The following is a 21,363-nucleotide window of genomic DNA, read 5'->3' as shown; positions in this document are numbered from 1 at the left end:
TTAGGCCAATATGTTTGACAGATACTTGATTTTATGGACGTGCAGTGCTGAAAGAAAACAGCAACAAGCACTCAGCGATGGCTAAAATAGAAGATTAACAGCTTGGCAGCCTGTACTGTATATGCGAGGGAGAAGATATGATGAAGTTGAGGGTGTGCATCAGTGGGAGTGTTAGAAAGTGAGAGAGGAGAGAATTGAAGTATAACAACCGTTAGTAACTGCTGCCTGGATATTTAAACATTTGGGAACATTTCTTTGGATATAAATACAAGCAGCTGCTTTATGGTTAAGGTTAGAGATATCTGCTGCTGCTGCTTTGGGAATCAATGGTTTAGAGTTTCTCAGGGGGAGAAAAGCATACAGGACACTTAACTGGTTTTAATAATTCAGACTCCGTGTTAGTGTGAGTCAGAGTGTAGGAGAAGGAAAACAACACCAGATACGAGGTTGTGTGGTTGTTTAGTATGGACAGCATGGGAGAGAAGAAATTAAAAGGAAGGGATGAAGACAGAATTGGCACCAGAGAAGTGTTGTCCTCTTCATTACAACCTCATGCATTAACTTATAAGGTGCCCCGTTTGCCCAGTTGTGCTATTGAAAATAGTTCTGACCGGCAGGTTCCCATTGGGTTTGTATCGTTTATCTCATCTTGTGTGCATTTTGATTCCTGCCAACTGCCGAGGACGGTAAATGTGACAAGAGGGAGACTGCTATCTGGTGATAGATGTAAATAATGCAGGTATCAAAATATTCAAAAATATTGGTTTTTGCAATAGTTTTAAAAGGGAAGAAAATTCACTCAAAATCTTTCTTTGGCTTCCAGGATACAGCACAATCAGTGTTTAGGAAGAAACGCTGATTGTAAATAGGGATGCCGCAGTATTCCGGTTTCACAGTATGACATGGTATGACAATTAGTAAATGGAAGCAAATGAGCTGCTGTTGATTTCCGCCCCCTCACATCCTTCCACCCTCTGCCTTTATTCCTCCAATATTTGACTCCATCCATTTTAATCGTTCACCATCATCATCATCATCACACCCACCATGGTGACATCACCAGAGGCTGGCTAGATTATTGAAGGCAAATTTCCCAGTGCGGATTTGTAATCTGTGGCCCACATTAACAGATTACAGCCTGATAAAAAAACAAGTTTCTCTTCATGCACCCTTCTATACCCTGTCCCTCCTCTGTCATGAAGTCCGCTCTGCAACAACCACGTCCTCATGGTCATCACTAATGCATATTTTCATTCAAAAAAGAGACACCTTTTTAAATATGACACCAATTGAGAAAGAAGTTTTTTTTACTTGAGCATTTTAAGTCATTGCGGACAGAATGCAATTATCGGTTTAAACATTTAGGCATTAATATGCTTGTATTTTCCTGCTAGTCTGTTCTTTATTCAAAAGCCTGGTGGGTGTCTGTTGCAAATATAAGATGGGACATAAAAAGATGCTGCAAAGAAAGTGTTAATCAGCTGTTTTTAGAGGAAGTTCATACTGAATACTTACTTTTATTTATGAAAAAAGTACTGAACCATGTCATACAATAGCTACAGAACATATCAGGATTAGCCTCAGTAAAGAGGCCAGTTTCAGTAGAGACTTTTCCTTGTCCTCATTATTTTTAATGCAAATGTCACACTCGCTGTGTGTACTAAACCATTCAGAGATTTAAGCTGCAACAGTTTCAAGTATTAACATTTAACTTGCTATTAAAGAGCAGTGCACTTCAAAATATGGATTGTACAGGTCCCACTGCTTCAGCACGAGCCAATACAACACTCCCAGAATGCATCAGTTCAGTAAGCTGAGCCAGGAGAGACAGAGAATACTGTTACTGTATCACATCTTACAGTCAAATGAGACCGGGCAACAGGGAAGTCAAGCTTCGTATTTACATACAGAACTCAAGCTAAGGGAATATTGTCACGGCAGAATGGATCAGTAGCATAATGTTAGTATAAAGCGTTTTGCACTCATTTGTCAGGGATCATGTATCGCATACAGGAAGAACAGATGCATTGTGCCAGATTGAGCGACCATCTCATTTCTGTCTGCAGTCCCAGGGCAGGCAGACACAAACAGTAACACAACTAAAGCAATTCATACAAATACAAGGTAAATCTATGGTAAATACTCAATTAAATTATAAATCCAAACATTCGTTACATCCAACATCTGTATATCTATAACCAAGACTTTCCACTTCAGAGATTGTTCTTGTTCTGCCATAAATTCCGCCTGATGTCCCTCTTTTCAGATGTCCCGTTACTTTCCGTTTTCTTTGTTTTGTAATTCTACAAACGTTCCACCAAAATAAGTTCCTTGCCGAGGCTGTTTTGCAGCAGAACGTTACTCCGTCTGGTGCTTAGCACCACCCAAGATTATTGTGATTGGTTAAAAGAAATGCCAATAAACCAGAGCACATTGTCCTCACATCTCGGAATGCTGGGTGGACTAGCCAGACCCTCCTCTGTGGCGCTGTGGAGGAAGGTCTGCCAATGCAAGACTACACCCAACAATATGCAATGCACATACACAATAATTTAGATGTTAATAATTCATTTAATCCTGGTATTGTATCCCGTATTTTCCATGACAATTGAATAATTATTTTTTAAATAGCTGTCAGCTCCTAAAAGCCTTTCATTAATCTTCATTGTGGTCTAAATGCTCGGAGTCAATAACTAATTTAAACATTAAAACTCTGACCTGGTAAATTAATGTTATTATATATAAGATAATTCCCATTAAAGTATTATCCTTTTGGATGTTTTGTAATATAAAACAATCCAAATAAAGGGATGTCTCAACTCCTGAAGTGTAATATCACACAAATATAATCTTACTGTCGTGCTACTGTATGTTAGCTACTCTCTAACATGTCAGACTCCAGGAAGAACAGCTGCAGCCCTGCTGTAGCTAAGGGGGATCCTAATAAACTAATCTAAACTAACATTACTCCATCTAGTGATCACACAGTCACAGTCAGTCATAGTAATTCCAGAGCAATCCAACTCTCACCATTGTTTTTTTTTTACTTTACTTACTGTAGAAATAAATGACTTTCTGATGATAGAAGGTGAGGTGAAAACAGGCAGTGGGCACGAGGACAGATTGTTGGTGGGAGGAGACAGAGTGAAAGGAACAGAAAGGACTCGTAGCGGGAGAAAGAGATGAATGATTAATCTTTAACTAAATGCGGCAATAATCTTGTTTATCTAAACTGCCATTAGCTGAGAGACAGAAAGAAAAACAATGAGGGGGAGACGGGGGAGATAGTTACAAAGATCAAATGCTACTGAAACCCGGAAGAGACACTTTTACTATCTGGACGGTGTCTAAAATAGTTCAGTATTCTAGTACACATGCTAGTAGCATGAAATACGCATCAAATTCGTTTAACATGTTTGTTTATAGATTTATATGTTACATAAGGGGAAATTAAATTAAACAGAAGGTGCATAAGTGATATATACACCTGTTAAACATGTTAATATCCAGCATGTTTACACTGTTGACGTGTACTAAACATGTTATAAGAGAACGAGCTACAGAAAAGAAGGATGAGAGCAAAAGAGGAGAGAGAGAGAACAAAGATGGAGAGATCAGCAGGGTTCACCTTCATCCCCTCTTCTGTCAGGACACCTGTTTAAAAACGCTGCAGAGCCTATCAATTTGCCCTTGAATTATCACACACACACACACACGCACGCTAACTTTCCTCTCCATCCCAGCACAGTCAAACATTACTGTAAAGTGCTACTTAAAGGCCAGCTGACATGAGGCTGATACAGACACATGGCTGCTACCAGGATACAGAACAATGACCACAGAGAGGAAGAAGTGGGCTGGATAAAAGAGAAGGGTGGAGGGAGAGGAGGAAGACGCCAGTCAGGAGCTGGAGGAAAGGGAGTAAAAGGAAAGACCAATCGAAAGATATGGATGATGAAATTCAAAGGTGTGTGTGTGTGTGTGTGATGCTGCCAGAGAGAGAAAGCGAGATGGACAATAGGAGGTTGGTGCAGGGCAATACGAAAATTGAAGGCTGCTGAAATATTCATGTTGCAGTGAAGTGATGATGAAGGTGGAGCTGGTCTCGCCTACCTGCCATTGTGCCACGCTAAGTGCCTGGTCACTCCTCCTGTCAATCAACCAGAGTGTCAGTCCACTGCAAAACACTCAGTCAGTCAGTCAGTCAGGTTTTCCACTTGCTCCACTCTTCTTTCCCCAGAGGCTTTCTGTACTCCGACTCCCTCCCCTCCCCGTAAGGGGCCAGTGCTCTTTTTTTTCCTTTTACACACACAAAACACACACACACACACACACACACACACACACAAACTCATCTCCCATCCTCTCCTACTGAACCACTCCCTCCTCCGCCTCCACTTCCTCCTCTCACCCTTGCTAACAAGACCACTCCTTCTTCCTTCTATCATCCCCTCCCCCCTTTCTCCCCTGGCGTACTTCTTCTCCTCCTTCACTTTCATCCCTCTACTTCATCATCCTCCTCTTCCTTTCTCGTTGGCTACAGGCAGTAAGGACAGAGGCAGAAGGGGTGGAGCCTGGCTCACACACACACACACACAAACACACATCATCATCATCAGTACAGCCAGGCACCACCAGGAAGAGATGCAGCAGAGACAGATTACACACACACAAAATTCAAAATACCACAACCAATAATAAATTCATTATAAAAACAAGTATTGTTTTAACACTTGCACAACACTACCCAATCAGCTAAGTGTCACCCCCCCCCCCCCCAGTAAATGCGCACAAGGTTGTCAAATCGCAGGCCTTGCAGCAGTACACTGCTGAACATACTGTATTCTGCATAAACCAGCACGTTCTTCTCCCATCCCAGAATGCTGTGTGCACTCACAAGACCGTCCTCCGCACACTGTGCAGGAAGGTCTGGCAGTGAGAGACTGCAGCAGCACCACATGTTTAAATACACCACTTTTACCAGGCTGACTCATCAAAGAAAGGATTCCACCCCACTCGCCACAAAGGTATTTCCAGATGTGAGCACTACACAGAGAAAGCTGGAAGTACCAACAACCTCAAACTTCCTGCAGACACTGAGAAGAGTCCAGAGATACACAAAGACAGTTACTCCTTTCAGCCATGTGGGGCTGCTGGTGTGTAACTTTGCATAAAATGCTGATTTAAGTCATTTAAGGTTTTGGTTCATACTGTAGAGCCTCTTCAATCGTTTCTCATTGTCAGGTCTCTGTAATGATGTTGGGACAATACAAATTAAATGAAATGAGCAATGGAATACATCTGATGCAGTCTATTTGTTGAGGAAGGAGCATGACGAATAATAACAACTAAAAGTGTGTTTGATTTCTTCTGCCTGGAGTCCCAGATGGGTGAAGTTTACCTCAGCCGGATCCTTTAGATGAAGCCACGATAGTGGTCAGCAGCACCAGAGAAGCTAAATTACAGTGGTTTCCGTAGGTTTGTTAAAGACTTAGGTGAGCGTATTTGGTGGTTAGGGGTCCTCCCCTAAGAAAACTTTAGGTCTTTCAATAAAAAACTAATGTAGTTGAAATTTGGAACATATCTGTGTCTCAAATGTTAGAAAAGCTAGAGCAGATAATAAATAAAAATCACTCAGTTGACCACACTGTCAGAAAAAGAGGTACAATGCAGGTCCATTTTAAGGTACAAACTTAGCAAATTTTCCTTTAAAAGTCCAAAAATGTATTTCCAAGGTACAATATTCCACAGGTACTTTGTTGTAGATTTGTTTAAGGTACATTATTGATCCTTAAAAAAGGTATAATATTGTTCCTTAGAATCCACAAACAAGTAAGGTACAAATTAGCTCCTCTGATTCAAGGTACAACAATGTACCTTTGAGGTACCACCCCAGTGCCAAGCTTTTCTTCCTTAAAAGTAAGTTTTTGTACTTTTTTTCTGAGACTGCAGCTACAATCAGAGAAGAGTAATTTAGTTAGTTTTAATGCTCACAGTTGAATTTACATTCATTTGGCTTAGGTAGTGCCTAAAACTGCTGGGGTGCTTGGCCTTAGCCTTATATTAGTAGGGACTGCTGATTCATGTTGCTGTGTACCACATAGAACATCGACTCGGCACCGGGTACAACGACACTAAAACACTATAAAAGGGAGGACACTAAACGTATTTGCTGAAGATGTGACCAGGTTGCAAACGAGACCAGATCTGATGAAGATCACGGTAGAGGATCTCTAGTTACAGTGTGAGGACAGATGGCAGAGGAGGAAAGAAAGGAAAAGGAAAAGGACAGACGGACACCAAAGAAGGAAGAAAGACTGCTGATTGAAGCTCACTTGGCAGATGCTGCACAGCTGATATCAACAGCACACCCAGACTCCAACTGCATCACGGCAGACACAACGATACCTCCCAGTCCACTCGGTTATAGACCTAGTCTGTTCTGTCCAGCAGCGTCTCGCCTGCTGCAGCACAGCAGGGGGCGGAGACACCTCCTCACCGTTTCCCTCCTGACGTCCCGGGATTCTCAGGTTTGGTTCACACAGGACTATTCTCAGCGGCGATGTTAGCACCTTATCATGGAGAACGTTTTTGTATCAAGATCTAATATTTATTACAGTCTTTAATTTAATACTGCACATTCCTACAAAACAAGTTCCTTCCAGAGGCATTATTTTATTATTATTTTATGTCCGAAATATGAATTTCTTTCAACAAATGTGGCCCAAAAATAACATGGATGATTCCATCCAACATTCTTCAGGTAAAATTAATGATTACTTTCATTGAGTGTTTTTATTTATTGTCCTAGCATTTGATTTCTTTTTTTTTTTTAATGCTTTAAAAACCGTAATTTCTTTTTAACTAAAAACGTATGTATAATTTGATATAAATGGAGGTGTGTTGACCATGAATTTCAAGAATAAGTGGAAAACCTATTATTAGGTCAGGTTTTCAAAAAATGCTCCAAAAGCAAGAAATAATTCAAAAAAGTGACAAAAACGTCGGAAAAGCACAAAACAAATGTTTTTAAGACATTACAATTACAGACATTACAGACATAGACATTTTGACCTGGAAGGACGAGTTCATGGTTAACGAAAGACAATGTCCATAAAATAAATTGTCTGAAAACCAGGTACAAATGACTGAAAACAAATATGTAATTTGCTGATTGCTTGGAGTGCCGTAGACTTTGATACTGTCATTTGGAATTTAATAAAAATCATCTTCCTACACTGGACACACCCGGGTTAACCGGCTGATTCCTCACTGCAGGACCATCTGTCCCTCGACAAGCTCTTCTGTTAACCTGCAACTGACATTATTCATACATAATATAGTTCATTTTTATGGTTTCTTGATGCCATCTCCTGCTTCTACTGTGAAGCTCAGTGCACTAGACTTGTGCGTTTGTCTTTCAGTTGAACTTAAATCTTGACCCGGCAGAGCTGCAGGGAGGCTCTGGACCCCACCACTCACCAAATGGCTAACAAACCCACCCGCTCTGATCAGACTCCCATGACCCCTTGCTGTCTCTGCACCTGTTGCCCAATATGGCAGTCTGTGAAGTTCAGACTGCAGAGGCCGGTGTGTCAAACCGCAGACTGTTCTCTCAGATCACAGCATCAGTTTGTATGCATTTAACTGAACGTTGTCATATGTGATGTCTCTAAATAAGTCTACCCCGACTGTGGCAACACTAAAATGCCATCTACTTTGTCTGAAACAGCTGGAGAAACCAAACCTTGTTCAGCTGACACCATTTAATAATCAGCCACAATCCTCCTTTGTTACCAGAGCTGTGATCTGGCCTGGAAGCAGCAGCAGAGCATTTGCATGATATTTGGGAAGCAGATACAAAGACACGAGGTCTGCAGGAGGATGACAGCGGCGAACAAAACTGCCAAGTGGCCTTCATGTATTCAAATTCAGAAAACAGATCGTGTTGAAAAGTTCAAGCTGGCAAAGTGTGTAATCATAACAAGGGTCCCATTCATGACCCCGCACCATTCTTTCAGATTGTTTGTGTTTCAGGCGACGAGTCAGCTGTGTTTTCCAGACAGTGTTTTTGTAGCTGTGGACCGAGAGGAACCCCAACCATATCAGAGGTAAATGACACACAAAGACAGCTGATAGATTTGGATAATTAAAAGGAAGATATCAGCTGGAAATATGTCACCCTTCAACCATTAAAAAAACACAACTGTTACACTACAGGGTGGGAAAAAACCTAAATGTCCTTAAAATAAGACTACAAAGATCTATAAAATGAAGACAAATAAAACAAGCTATTGCATAAATATCTGAGATGATCAAATAAAATTAATTATGCGATGACACGTATATACAATGCATCCAATCAGGCTAATTTGCGCATTCACATAATATTTAATACGGATAGGCAGATGGAAAATTGAAAAAGAAAATAATCGACAGGCTCTCCAATAAATGAATGTCAACACTAGTATGGGTGCATTTGTGCACATTTCAAAACACATTTCAGAGCGAGTTCCAGAGCAAATGCCCCATCTCTGTGTTTTCTGTTGTGTGTGAACGATGAGGTGAAATGAGAAGCAGCTCACCGTTGTTGCAGTACTGTAGCAGCAGGTTGGTGCTGTCATACAGGCTCCCACACGAAGCTATCCTCTCCGACATCCCTCTTCCTTCTTTCTTTCCAGCTCTTCCTCCTCTCGGTCGGGTCCTTTGTCCTCCTTCCACCCCTCTCCGTCTCTTCTTCACGCCGTCACGTCTTCCTGTCTCCGCCACATGCATAAACAAGACGAACACATACACCTTTACCTGCTCTAGCACCCCTCTACTCTCCCGCTCCTGCCTGGCTGCCAGCGTCAAGCCGCACTCTTTGTAACAAACTACACTTCCGCTTCTCGCTTTCAAAGTAAGAGACACAGCCAGAGGCACCACACAAGCTGGATGGATGGATGGACGGGTGGACGGACTTTATGATTAGACTTACGGTCCATAAAACAAAAAAGCTACGGATATACAAGACAGACACTTGTTAAACAAGACTATGCTATACCAGTAATCCCATAAGGGTGACTTGTATCGCAAAGCATTGAACTTCGGGTCAATCATACCACCAACTTGACTATAACTGTGTATTTGAAGAGAAATTTGCACTCAGATATGATTTTAACATTTTAATGACAAATATCACATGCATAAACTACCCTAGTCATAAAATTACATGCAGACTACATTTTGTTTACCATTGGCCTCTGTTCATCCCTTTTCTCTCCTCGTACGTGTAGGGTCACATAACACATGGATTCACATGATCTTTCTCACATGATCACCCTGATTGTTTTTTACACCAGGCCTCTCAGCTCAATTCTTGATATTGGGTGGATTTTCTGGAGATAAAAAACAGTTAATTACACGCACCATTTCATTAAATAGATCACTCAATAATGCTTTCTATTTTTTACAGTGTTTGACACTGGGTTATATTTTAAACCATGCTGTACTTTCTAACAAAATTCCAGTTAAAAGTCATTCCCATTGCCTAATAATCAAATAATTAAATTGCGTAACTATTATTTTTAACAACATATGGTTACACTATTTCCGGTAAAATTGTGTGAATCATTTTGTAAAATGTGTATGGATTAATTAATTCATGCATTTATGTATTTAGGTGTTTATTAATGTATCGTATTATTTGCTCATGTGACAATGTTGTGCTTTTATTTTGAAGACAAATCCATCAGCTTTTCCGGTAATAATCAATTTGATTCTCACTGGCTTGACGAAACATCATCGCCTGTATCTGCCCTGCGTACCGCTGTTACTATAGCAACAACCTCTCCACCAGCTCCGGCTCCTCATCATTGGAGGCGGGGGAGAAGAACATCGCTGTTCAAACTGCATGAGTCGGTTGTAAACGTATTTCTTACCTCCGACTGACTCTTAAGTTTCTGAAAAGAGACATGTGATCCGTGTTGGAGTTGTGTTCATGAATAATTTACTGGGGAACGCGGTAAAACACACGTGTTCGTAATTGATTCCAAAAACTACTTAGGCATGGCGGAAGAGTTGACCCCCTCAGACAGACAATCGCTTCTTTTCTATTGGTAAATCCACGGTCAGTGATAAAAGTACAAATTCTAACACTAAATATTTTTCAACTTTGTCTAAGCTGACTGAATGTCAGTCTTTAAAAACCTAAAAAGAAGCATATAGTGGTCACATGTAAGCTATAAATAATACTAAATGTCTAAATTATGATCCTTTCTTTTAAGTAATTGTTGTTTTCCCCCGACATTTATTTTGAAGGTAATGACAGGAAGTGTCGACTTTGATGTCATGTCTAACTTGACGTTTTACCTTGATGCAGTTCCTCGATGTGACCACCGGAGGGCAGTAAACGGACACGAGTTTCAACTCCATCGCATCAAAGCAGCCATGATAGATGATTAACTTCAGACCAAGAAAAATTATTGAAAACCGTTTTATTAATAGTTTTTTTTAATAAAATATGGTATTTTCATTTTGTAATCACACTAATAATGATGTGTACATACTTATTAAACAAAGTGAATGATTATACAGTACTTTGTACACGGATTGAATGGTGGTGCAGTTCTTCACTGTGGTGAACCTAACAACACTCCTTACTAGTAAGAAGAAGTTCCGTAATGCGCCTGCGCCAGCCACGTAGGTTTGTTATTGTCACGTGACAGCTGATCCAACGCTGTGTAAACTTTTGCCTAGCTAACCACGGGAGTAACTAGCGAGAAATGATGAAATATCAAGAAACACTCTCTGCCGACGTGTGACTACAAGGCTATATAAGCCCGTTTGAATCCATATGTGAACGTCAAATCGTTTAAAGCGGACTCGATAGAACTGTTACTTACAGGGTTAGCTAGCCATGCTAATGTTAAAGTAAGCGTTAGCATTAGCATTAGCCAAAGCGTGAATGAGGAAGAAGTGTGTGAACTTCCCGACAACCGACTGAACTCGCAGTAAGTTTTGCTGTGATGGGTTTAGATTCGTTATTATCAACTTGTTCAGAACACAGTTATTGTTGGATTGACTGTCATATATTTTTACAGAATTTTGCTCTCCTGAGCTTTAGTTTATCTAAACTCTACAATAGACTTGGTATGTCTAATCGTCGTGCCTTCCTGAGACCCAAATATAAAGAAAAAGCTAACTCCAAGTTTTGGGTATAATATCTGAGTTTAATCACACTTTGCAAAGTCCATGTAAAATTGCCTGTAAATGTTGTACTGCTCGAAAATAAACTTTTATAGAAATATTACAAACAGTTAGGACACTTAGCAGCTACGGTGCTAATGTAGGTCTGCTCAAAAGACTATACACTCTTTTTAAAAGAGACAGTACAAATGTTGTACAGAAGAAGGAAAAGAGGGACAGAAAATACAAAGCCAAGAGAAGAAACCACAAAAATACAGTTTGAACTCAAAGAAAACGAATCCACCATCCACACGGGTGTTATAGTTGATGAGGCTGATTGGACCTGTTCCAGGACTGTGGTTACACTGAGGGATGATTGACATCTTCCTAAGACCACTGAGTATTGTTGCCCCTGAATGGGCGGGACAAATGACACCTTTGCCATCCTTACTGGTAGAAAGAATTTGTGACCTAATAAGTTCCCATTCGAACACCGGCCCACCTTCTAATCAGCCAGAATAACTGAAAACACCTGTGTGGGTGTTCTGAGGCTTAAAGGCGCATGTTTATTTATTTATTTATTTATTAATTTTAAAGATTTGCCCTGATTTGTGTTCCCTGAGATTTTGCATGTGGCAGATCCAGGGTTGAAGAGCAACCACAGCAAAAGCGCAACCGCCTTCAGTTTCAGCCTTAACCTTGGAGCACCCATAAATCTGTTGATCAGAGGCCACACCAACTCAGCCGCTTGGTTCACCCCTCTTCAATTTGTTACGGTGAAGCAGAAATGACTCCAATAATCTCAACAGTTTTCTCTTCCTAGGCTCTTTTCAGTATGCGGAACCGACAGAGGGGATCCCACTTGGGCTTGATGCTCCTGGCCTCCCAGCTGTTCCTGATGGGTCTGGACAACATCCCCCCAGTCACCCTGGCTGTCCTGGGACTCAACGTGTACCTTTACCTGTTCCCTGCAGCTCCACTGATGCAGGTAATGCACCGATACGGCACTAATCATAGAGACACAGGTTATTATTTACACTATTTGCTGCTTCCAACTAAGCCTGTAACAATTATCACATAGGTGTCAATTTGTATTTCTAATTGCAGTTTCTTTGTTTAACATTAGCTAAGGCCCTAAGGTGTCTTACTGTTGATGGTAGTTCTGGATTTTGGAGCTAGTAAGTAAATAAGTAAAATGGGAAATTAAAGTGTTGCAGCAGCAAAATCATTCACACAGCATAATAGGATACAATATACATGAAATAATAGCAATAAAATACAAGAACAAATATTTGTTTTAACTGCAATTAGTATTATTATCGTGACATTTAACGTTTTCACATATTTTCCTCATATACTTCCTCAGCCATACTTCCAACGTATTTGACTTGACAATTTGCTTCTTTGTTTTATATCACAGTAAATCTGATACTTTTAGTTTTAAAATGATAAATGTTTTTTTTTAACTGTCACAGTTGCACCCGTACTGTATACAGTAGATATTATTAGTACTAAAATGAATACTACCATCTATCCCATCCTCAGGCCTGTGTGAGTGTCCAGCAGGCATACTGGTTTAAAGACTGGCGCCGTCTTCTGCTGTCCCCGCTGCACCATGCCGATGATTGGCATCTCTACTTCAACATGGTGTCCTTCCTGTGGAAAGGTACCAAGCTGGAGCGCCGGCTGGGCGGCCCCTGGTTCCTCTACCTGCTGGCAGTCTTCTCTCTGCTGACCGGAGTGGTCTACCTGCTGTTGGAGGCAGGTTTAACAGAGCTCACCCAGGACCAGTCCTACAGCATGGCCTGTGCTGTTGGCTTCTCAGGTACAGTACAGACTAGTCTATATCAACGGCGTCTCATTTCTAGGATTGTTCAGATGGCGTAGAAAATTCCATTGTATATCCATTATTAGACACATCCGTTACCGTGTCGGTCTCGCCTCCGATACTGCCTAAAATGCTGGTATCAGGAAATACTGGAGTTTATACACAGATCCGATACCACATTTAAAAAAAAAAAAGCTAAAGAAAACCTACGTTCAAGTAGTTTATGTTGTTTTTCCGTTGTAACTGACTGCCAAACTGGATAATAAAAGGATGTTCTGAGGTGTTCATTGTTTATGTTTCACAGAGTTTAACCTGAACCAGACCAACAACACAGATAGAAATCACATCACGTCCCTTCAGGGATATTAGACACAGTGACACTTCCTATCCCATATTTTAATCAATCGTTGTTAACATAACTGTGTTTCTAGGTGTCCTGTTTGCTCTGAAGGTGCTCAGTAACCATTACCACCCTGGAGGTGTCACCTATGTGATGGGGTTCCCTGTGTCTAATCGCTATGTTAGCTGGGTGGAGCTAGTGCTGATCCACGTGACATCACCTGGGTGAGTTACCGAGTACAAATCTGTACAACAAATTCTGCGTTTAGCCCCGAAAAAACATTGAAAACCGTTTTATTTAAACCCAAACGGTGTTGTATTGAACACCCTGTTGTGTTACACAAGCTCGCTGCCTTCTTAATGTGAATGAAGTTCATACATGTCACTGCTGATTACGTAGCGCCTCTGTCACACCCACCAAACGAGAGAAAACGTACCTCAAAGCCTGTTGCACAACATGTCTGCCGAATCTCAGTATGTAGTGTAAACTGGTAGCTGGAAAGATGCCAGTTCCCCTCCTGGGCACTGCCAGAGTGTTCTTGAGCAACACACCAAACCCCCAACTGCTCCCTCACCCTGACATCTCTCCATTAGTGTAAATGTAAATGTAAATGTGCTGTATTTATATAGCGCTTTTCCAGTCTTAACGACTGCTCATGCTAAGTGTGATAGCATGAATAGGTCCTGAAGAGGTTTTGTAATTCAGGCCTGTGTTTAATATGTGTGTGCAACTCTACTAACAGAGTGAACATTGTGGATTCCCCCTCACGGGATAAATAAAGGCATTCTTCTTCATACCAATGTGAACACTGTTGATGCTTGTAGCATTAGCACTGCCGTTGTTTACTTCTGTTTTCATGGAGATAACCCATGCTTAAAATAAAAGTTCACGCTTGTTAAAGTAGATCTCCTATATAGAGTAAAATAAAATCAGAAGTATGTAGCACTCTGTTGGACACAGTTGTCATTTGGTAAAGTTGTTACATGTTGCAGATGCTATGAATGAAAGTGTCCAGCAGATGGCAGCGTTTCATTGGTTTACCTGTACTCTGCTTCTTCAGGACTTCTTTGATTGGTCACCTGGCAGGTATCTTGGTGGGTCTGCTCTACACTGCTGGACCACTGAAGGCCGTTATGAAGAAATGTGCAGGTCTGAATTTGTGTGTCTGTTGCTTTTTTGAGGCCTTGTTCATACTTGTATATGCTGACTGTTACTGTAACCGTAGGACCTTGCAACCTGTTTAAAAAGCCCACTGTATGTTTTAAAGTGCAGGTGTCACCAAAAATGATTGCTCCTTGAGCCTTAAAGTAATATTTAGATGTGATTTATGTCACAGGCTCATGGCAGCCCTCATTCATAGCATCTGTCAATACAGGTTTAGTGACATAACGTGTGGGTAAATGATGAACAATTTACTGGCAATAGTTTTGAGTCCATGTGCAGATCTGTGTGTTTAGGTATTAATCCTTCCATCAAAATGCTTGTTTGTCTATATATTTTCACCAGGGTTTGTGATATTGAACGGATATAACTCCCAGCCCAGTGGGTACTACAACTCTTCAGGCTCTTCAGGTACCAAAGCATTCAAGAAAGGTTCTTGTATAGTACATAGGCTTTTACAGAATTGCAAGTTGTTTAACTGCTACACAGGACTTTGGTTGTATCATACCGGGTTAGTTTAATGATGATGGCAGGGGAATGTACTGCCATCTGTGATCTGATGAGAGAGATTGCTAGAAAAAACGTCGGACTACACACATTGTAGAACACCAGCTGAATCCTTTAGGGGCCAGAGTACACTGCCTGGCTCTTTTTAGGAAATATATAGTAAAAAAAAAAAACTATATGCAGGTGACCTGTTTTTAAAGATTATCATATTCTGTAGGAACCAACAAAGTGCCACAGACATGATAGGAGGTAAAAAAGTATTGAGACTGACTCACAGTGTTGATTTTGACGATTAGAGGAATATAGAATAGACCAGCCTTAACCTTTTTATTATGATTTTCTTTAAGGTGTCATATTGTGAGATGTCCATGTCTTTCATGTTTTACAGTATGTAGAGGTTGAGGTACTATATTAATACTGTGAAAGTATCAAAACGCTCAAACCACTGACAAGTGCACGCAGCCAGTAGTAAGAATATTTTTTAAACATTAAAGCATGTAAATATGTTCTATTAAAAACTCAAAGTACATGTATTAAAATGAGCTTTCTGTGGGACCTTTAAATTAATATAGTTATGCCATGCGTGGGTGTGTGTCTGCAGGCTACAGTGGCACTAGTGGAGGATACTCAGGAAACCATCAGTATCCACCAGATTACACAACAAATTATGGATCATCTTATACAGGTGGACTGACGGAGCGAGAGCAGTTAGAGGCGGCCATCAGAAACAGTCTGCATGACAGAGGTAAAGGAAGAAGTTATTGTGGGGTGGGGGGGGGGGTATAGAAATGTTAAATTCTAAACTATTTCCCAATGAACAGCCAATCTAGATAAGAGTCAGCTAAAATGTATGAAATGTGTTGTTTTGTAGGCGGAACCAGCCAGGGTGGAGCTCCTCCTCCCTATGGCTTCCATCTCTCCGAGGAGGCGAGAGCGGAGGACATCCGCTTAAGGAGACTGAGAAGGTTTGACAGTTGAACCGCCAGGCAGCGGAAGGAAAGAAAAAGGTGTAGGTGACAAGACTGAAGAGGAGTTCCCTCTTGAAGCCTCGTCCAAACTCTGCTACCCAGGCTGATGGAGAGCAGCCTGCATGAGAAGGTCCAACCACACAGACTGACACTTTTAACAGCTCTTTACCTGTGTGGTCTGTGGGCCTGTTTACATGAGTCTTTACCAAAGAGTTAATGTTATCTATGGAAAGCTTCTTTAATGTGAATTACCAGAGCGTGAGTATATAGGCTTCTGAGCAGAGTAGGGTGGGCATGTCTGACAATGCAGCAAAGGGAATATGTAATGTTTCTCATGTCATTTTCTCTTGCATTACCACTTAAAGTTATGAAACAGTTATTGGACATCATATCAAATGCCTTAAAGGACAATTCCGGCACAAAATGAATCTAAGTGTTAATAACACATGGGTTCTGAGTCGACTGTTCTCTGGGAGATGTTTTCATGTTCACCGAATGTGACCAGTTTTAGCGCAAACCGCTAACTAGCTTATAGCGCTAGTCATCCTGGCACGCAAAAGTAAAAAGAAACCGCCATTTCTATACCACTAACAAGGATCAAAATGGCTCCACACGTAGCATGAGGGTCCCTACATGTAAACCGAAGCATTGAGAACTCTTTTAGTGTACGGACAGTTTATTAAAGTTTATAAAGACGTACCGTTCTGTATACCAAACAATCAATGCTTCGGTTGACATGAAGGGACCCTCATGTTGCTACTGTGGACGTGTGGTGCCATGTTAAGCCTGGTTTGTGGTGTAAAATAGCGGTTTCTTTTTGCATGCTGTAACGACTGGCTTTATAAGCTAATTAGGGGTTTTGCACTAAAATTGGTCACATTTGATTGGCGTGAAAACAAATCCCAGAGAACAGTCGACACAGTATGTGTTATTAACCCCTAGGTTCATTTTCCACTGCAAGTTTCCTTTTTAAAGTAGATTGTTATGGCTGAATTTCATCCAGACCACCAAACATGTTATGGGCACTATTACTTTCCTAATGTCTCAATACATCTTTTTTTTTTCTTTTAGGAAAAGTGTTACGTTTTTGTATTTTTTTATATATATATATATATATATATATTTTTTAAACCACATTACCATCATACTTCTTTAAACTTTTTAAAAAGTCACCACTCAAGCGGAAAAAATGGCTGTAGAGTTACAAAAGCAACGTCAAAGATGTACATTGTTGGCTCTGATTCCCCTAAAGCCCTGAGGCATGATGGGAAGTAGGACAACTTAAATTGGAGCCAAAAAACTCAGCGAGCCATCAGCCCACATGGGTCTGAAATCATGCTGCAGTAGATACAATCGAACTGTACGTCCCGGTCCCTGACGGGTCATCTAAAGTAGGAAAAATGGTTGCACAGGGTTGTGTTAAAATCCAGCCTCGACGTCAAGCCAATTTTATTTATAAATACTCCAATATCACATGTATAACTGTTTTGAATCGGACTGATTTGACAGCTTGTGTAGTCTAGTTTTGCGTGCTGCCAGGGGGAGCGTGGGAGCAGAGTGGAGCACGGGGCCCTGGCAGAACATGACTGGGGGAGGCTGACGAGTGATGGAGGGGATGACAGGATGGGGACAGGGATGACATACACCACACAGCAGGTACTTCCGCTGTAGTCTGTGTGCCTGAGCACGAGTGCACATTAAAGCTTTTTTCTTGGCATGTTGGTTTTATGTCGTTCTTTTTTCTTGTACATGTCAGGAAGGTTGTCTCAGTCGGTCATCTCGCATCACACCGCGCCTCTGAACACAGTCAACTGATTGGTTCTTTGTTTGGGGGGTTTCAGTTGTTCAATCCAAATAACTTAACTATTTACACATTGTTCCAATTAAAGTGCTTTTTGCACAAAACATATATTTACATGGAACGACCGTAGATTGGAATGTGTGAGTCTATTAGAAGGGTATTACAAATAAGGAATAGTTAGAAGGTAACACTATCCCTCAGAAATAGACAGACTTTGTGACAGGTGTCAAAGAAGTATGAAAAATGGGTGATCCAACATTCAGAGAGACACTTTGGGTACACACACGGTTACCTTACTATTATGAGTTTATTTCATATCTTCAAGAACTCGCCTTTTTATATAAAGAAGTTGCCTAGGGTCGTCTTGTTGAAGTGTTCACCATCATTTCCCATTCCTTTTGTACTCCAACTCTCACTGACTTCTACTTGGGGACTAGCCGTTAATGAAGTAACTACTTTTCCTGGAGTGGAGTCTTTTGGCTACTCTGCCTTCCTTTTCCTGGGAAAACACACTGCTACAATCTATGAACTACAGGTAATCTGTGAGTGATTACTAGAAGTTATGAAATATGGCAGAGAGATTAAAACTGTCTGAAAGTTGTTTCCAACTGTTAAAGAGCATAACATGTACATTTGTTGTTGTATACAGAGCTGTACTGTTTACAATGTTTTGATTGTGTAATTCTTCCAACAGGATGACAATGAAGTGGCTGGTAAAACAAACGCTGTGATAGAGCTTTATTTCAGAAAGAGAAACGTAGGTGGGCTAATAAACTCTCCAGTGACTGACCTGAGACACCCCTCGGCTCTCTGACTGAGCTTAGCAGAGACGTGCCCCCCCCCCCCCCCCCCCCCCCCCCCCCCCCCCCCCCCCCCCCCCCCCCCCCCCCCCCCCCCCCCCCCCCCCGCTGCCATGTGCTCAATTCCCACTCTGATCCCTTGGTGGAAAAAAAAAACAGCTTCCACTCAAGCCAACGTGACGGTCAATTTGTCTTTGAATCTGCCAATGCCAGCTGAGAGAACAATAGACTCCTAGAGGACCGCTAAATGTATCCTTGGATAAATGAATCAAGCTTTTGGTGAAAGACAGAGCCAGAGCTTTTCTATCTCCCCACAGTGCGCTGATTAACTTCTTCCTACTCAAATCCAAGCAGCTCATACCGTCTCGTGGAGAATGGTATTAACTTGTGCAGTGGTATTAGCCCAGGGCAACATTTTAGAACCGTTTTATCACTCTTGTGCCAGAGTTACATGCTGGTGTTGATGACTAAAGAAACTTGCCACACTATTTATAGGATAATCTCCTGAAATCCCCCACCACTCCGAACCCACCCTCACACTCGCTTATAATTACACTGCTGACTTTGTTCTCCACTCTCTGTTCTTCCCTGTCCCATAGTAAAACTTAATGGAACTTCCTGTTTTGTGATCAAAGGCCCTGCACACCCACGCGAGTGTCTTCAGTCATTCTCCTTGATTAGAGCGCTGTTCAACGGGAGTTGCCGGTCGAACGCGTAGATTTGAGCCAAGGTCTAATCAAGCAAAATATGTCTAAAGTTCAAGAATTTTGAAAGGGTTTACACTCTAGAGTCCAAGTTTTTTAACAGTTTTATATAGCCAAATTTAACAACTCTATTAACATTGCCTGCACACTTCCAAAAAATGGAACGTGCTCTTAAGAAGCAAAAATCTATTTATTCCATGTGCAAAAAGTGGCAGTATGAAATTATTTTTGGAGACCTTCGTCACAACTTGCCAAAAATAAGTAAACACCCTGTAAGACAGCTGTGTCAAGTGTCTTTTTTTCACATATTGGTAAATCTTAAATTCAGTCTACTGCATTTCATGTCCTTTGAAGGTCCAGGTGAAAGAATGCTGATCAAGTAAACCGTTAATATATTTTATTACCTGCCCTTAATATCCAGGTGGCTCAAGGTTATAATTATAAATCCTATTTTGCATTACAGACAGTAGCAATAACTCATCTATCATTCGCCAGAGGCCTGGAATACAAAGCAAGATCAACATGCCCTGGATTTATCTCAGTTACCCGGCGTCACCTAACTTGTGTTTGGACAGAAGGACAAATCTCAAACATCTACCTGAGCTGCATATTTTACATAAGAGCAAACGATAATTCTACATTTATATGAAGAACCCAGACACGGTTTTACAGACAAAACACAAAGTTAGTGCTTCCTAACCCAGGAAGGAAAGCTGGCAAAAAAACAGCCGATGCTAAAAATACGTAAATCACAACTCTTATCAATATCCCTTCCCTATCATCAGGCACAAGATCTGACCATAATTACACTTGTGCTTTTCCTAAACTGTTGTTGCTTTAGCCTTTTATCTCAGGTGTAACCCTGGCAGTGGTAAGTGACCGTGAGAGAAAACAAAGAATATAGAAACCTGAAGTTACCTCATATGTCAAATCTTGCTTTGTAGTAGAGGCCTCAGGTTTATGTAATAAATAAATATGCAATTTTTTACTGCTATTTATAAATCATTTTTTTCAGTGATATGCTGTATTTATGCTATCCACCTTATCTGTCATCTGAGGATTTGCACATCATCACATATCTTACGCGTAACTCTCACCAAAATGCCACCTAAGGTCTTTTTGTGAATGTAACTGAGTCAAACTGCTTGAAAGCATGATTAGGTTGGAACCGCCAGTTTTAAGATTTATTGTTTCTTCGTTTTTCGGTCAAATTGCATTTTGAATGGGAGTGCTAGGAGCACTATGCCTAAGACAATTTCCCCTTGGGGACAATAAAGTGTATTCTATCTATCCTATTGACAAGGGTGTAACTTTGGGTTCAGCATTGGGGAGGTTGAGATCTCCAGCTACAGTATGTACGGAGAAAAAAAAAAATGTAATTGTCGAAAAAAAAGAGACAACCGACAAAAACCTTAGAAAAAACAAACGTCCAAAACTGGTAATTGGCAACTCATCCATTATGCTGCGAGAATGCTCACAAACCCCAAGACGAGGCATTAAATCCCTGCACTGCACTGCTCCTGTTCAATTCAGAATCGATTTAAGGGCACTACTCCCTGCCTTCAAGTCTTTCAATGGTCTAGGCCTAAATACATTGGCGACGTGTTTATTGACCATGAGCCTGGTAGGTCTCTCGGATCAGCTGGTACTGGTCAGTTGGGGGGGAGGCGGCCTTCAGCCATTAGGTTGCCCACTGCTGAAATCAGCTTCCGCTGGATCTAAGGCTCCAACTATAACCAGTTTTAAATCTAAGATCCAGACTGTTTTCTTCTCCACAGCTTTTAATTAGTCTCATTTGATGGTAATTTAATTAGTTTTTAAACTATGTTATGCCTTTATAAAATGTGTCTTTTCATGTATCTCAGTTGTATATTTTTGTTGTTTCTGCACGTAAAGCACTTTGAATGACCTCTAGGTATGAGAGAGTGCTCTCTAAACAAATTTGCTTTCCCTTGCCTTATGTTGAAGTACCACCTGTCCATTTCTCTTCATCTTTATCAACCTCTGTCTTTGTTGTTTGCTCTCTAGGGCGATACAGTGAGGGAGAAGTGAGAGAGTGGCAGCGATTGACTTGGACAAAGTGACCAT

At 41.0% G+C, this 21,363-nt stretch overlaps 2 protein-coding genes across 10 annotated transcripts in view; one reads left to right on the top strand and one right to left on the bottom strand.

Annotated features, from left to right (window-relative positions):
- Positions 1–8,899, bottom strand: part of eml2 (EMAP like 2) — a 31,352-nt gene extending 22,453 nt beyond the window's left edge. For all 4 annotated transcript variants that reach the window (XM_034867212.1, XM_034867214.1, XM_034867213.1 and 1 more), the window contains exon 1: positions 8,586–8,899. In XM_034867212.1, the coding sequence (XP_034723103.1) occupies positions 8,586–8,775 (190 nt within the window). In that variant the 5' untranslated portion in view covers positions 8,776–8,899. The remainder of the gene's footprint in view (positions 1–8,585) is intronic.
- Positions 8,900–10,662: 1,763 nt separating this feature from the next.
- On the top strand, positions 10,663–17,033 carry rhbdd1 (rhomboid domain containing 1). Of its 6 annotated transcripts, none has more exons than XM_034867696.1 (8): positions 10,663–10,991; positions 12,001–12,154; positions 12,712–12,991; positions 13,426–13,558; positions 14,395–14,483; positions 14,841–14,906; positions 15,604–15,747; positions 15,874–17,033. In XM_034867696.1, the coding sequence occupies exons 2-8, from the start codon at positions 12,002–12,004 to the stop codon at positions 15,978–15,980; spliced, it is 972 nt and encodes a 323-aa protein (XP_034723587.1). In that variant the 5' UTR covers positions 10,663–10,991; position 12,001; the 3' UTR covers positions 15,981–17,033. The 6 variants fall into 6 exon arrangements, with proteins under 6 accessions (XP_034723587.1, XP_034723589.1, XP_034723586.1 ...); XM_034867698.1 differs by having other exon boundaries at positions 11,990–12,154; positions 14,841–14,897; XM_034867695.1 differs by having other exon boundaries at positions 11,976–12,154.
- The last annotated feature ends 4,330 nt before the right edge of the window (positions 17,034–21,363 follow it).

The sequence above is a fragment of the Etheostoma cragini genome, chromosome 3, assembly GCF_013103735.1.
Source record: "Etheostoma cragini isolate CJK2018 chromosome 3, CSU_Ecrag_1.0, whole genome shotgun sequence".
NCBI classification, from domain to species: Eukaryota; Metazoa; Chordata; class Actinopteri; order Perciformes; family Percidae; genus Etheostoma; species Etheostoma cragini.
The sequence above is the reverse complement of the archived record's forward strand: the minus strand, read 5'-3'. Positions and strand labels throughout refer to the sequence as shown.

Bases quoted from the DNA above. Each gene is read 5' to 3' on its own strand.
- rhbdd1 (XM_034867696.1), top strand. From the start codon at position 12,002: ATGCGGAACCGACAGAGGGGATCCCACTTGGGCTTGATGCTCCTGGCC. The intron at 12,992-13,425 runs GTACAGTACAGA...CTGTGTTTCTAG, and splicing joins CTGTGCTGTTGGCTTCTCAG to GTGTCCTGTTTGCTCTGAAG. The intron at 14,484-14,840 runs GTCTGAATTTGT...TATTTTCACCAG, and splicing joins CGTTATGAAGAAATGTGCAG to GGTTTGTGATATTGAACGGA.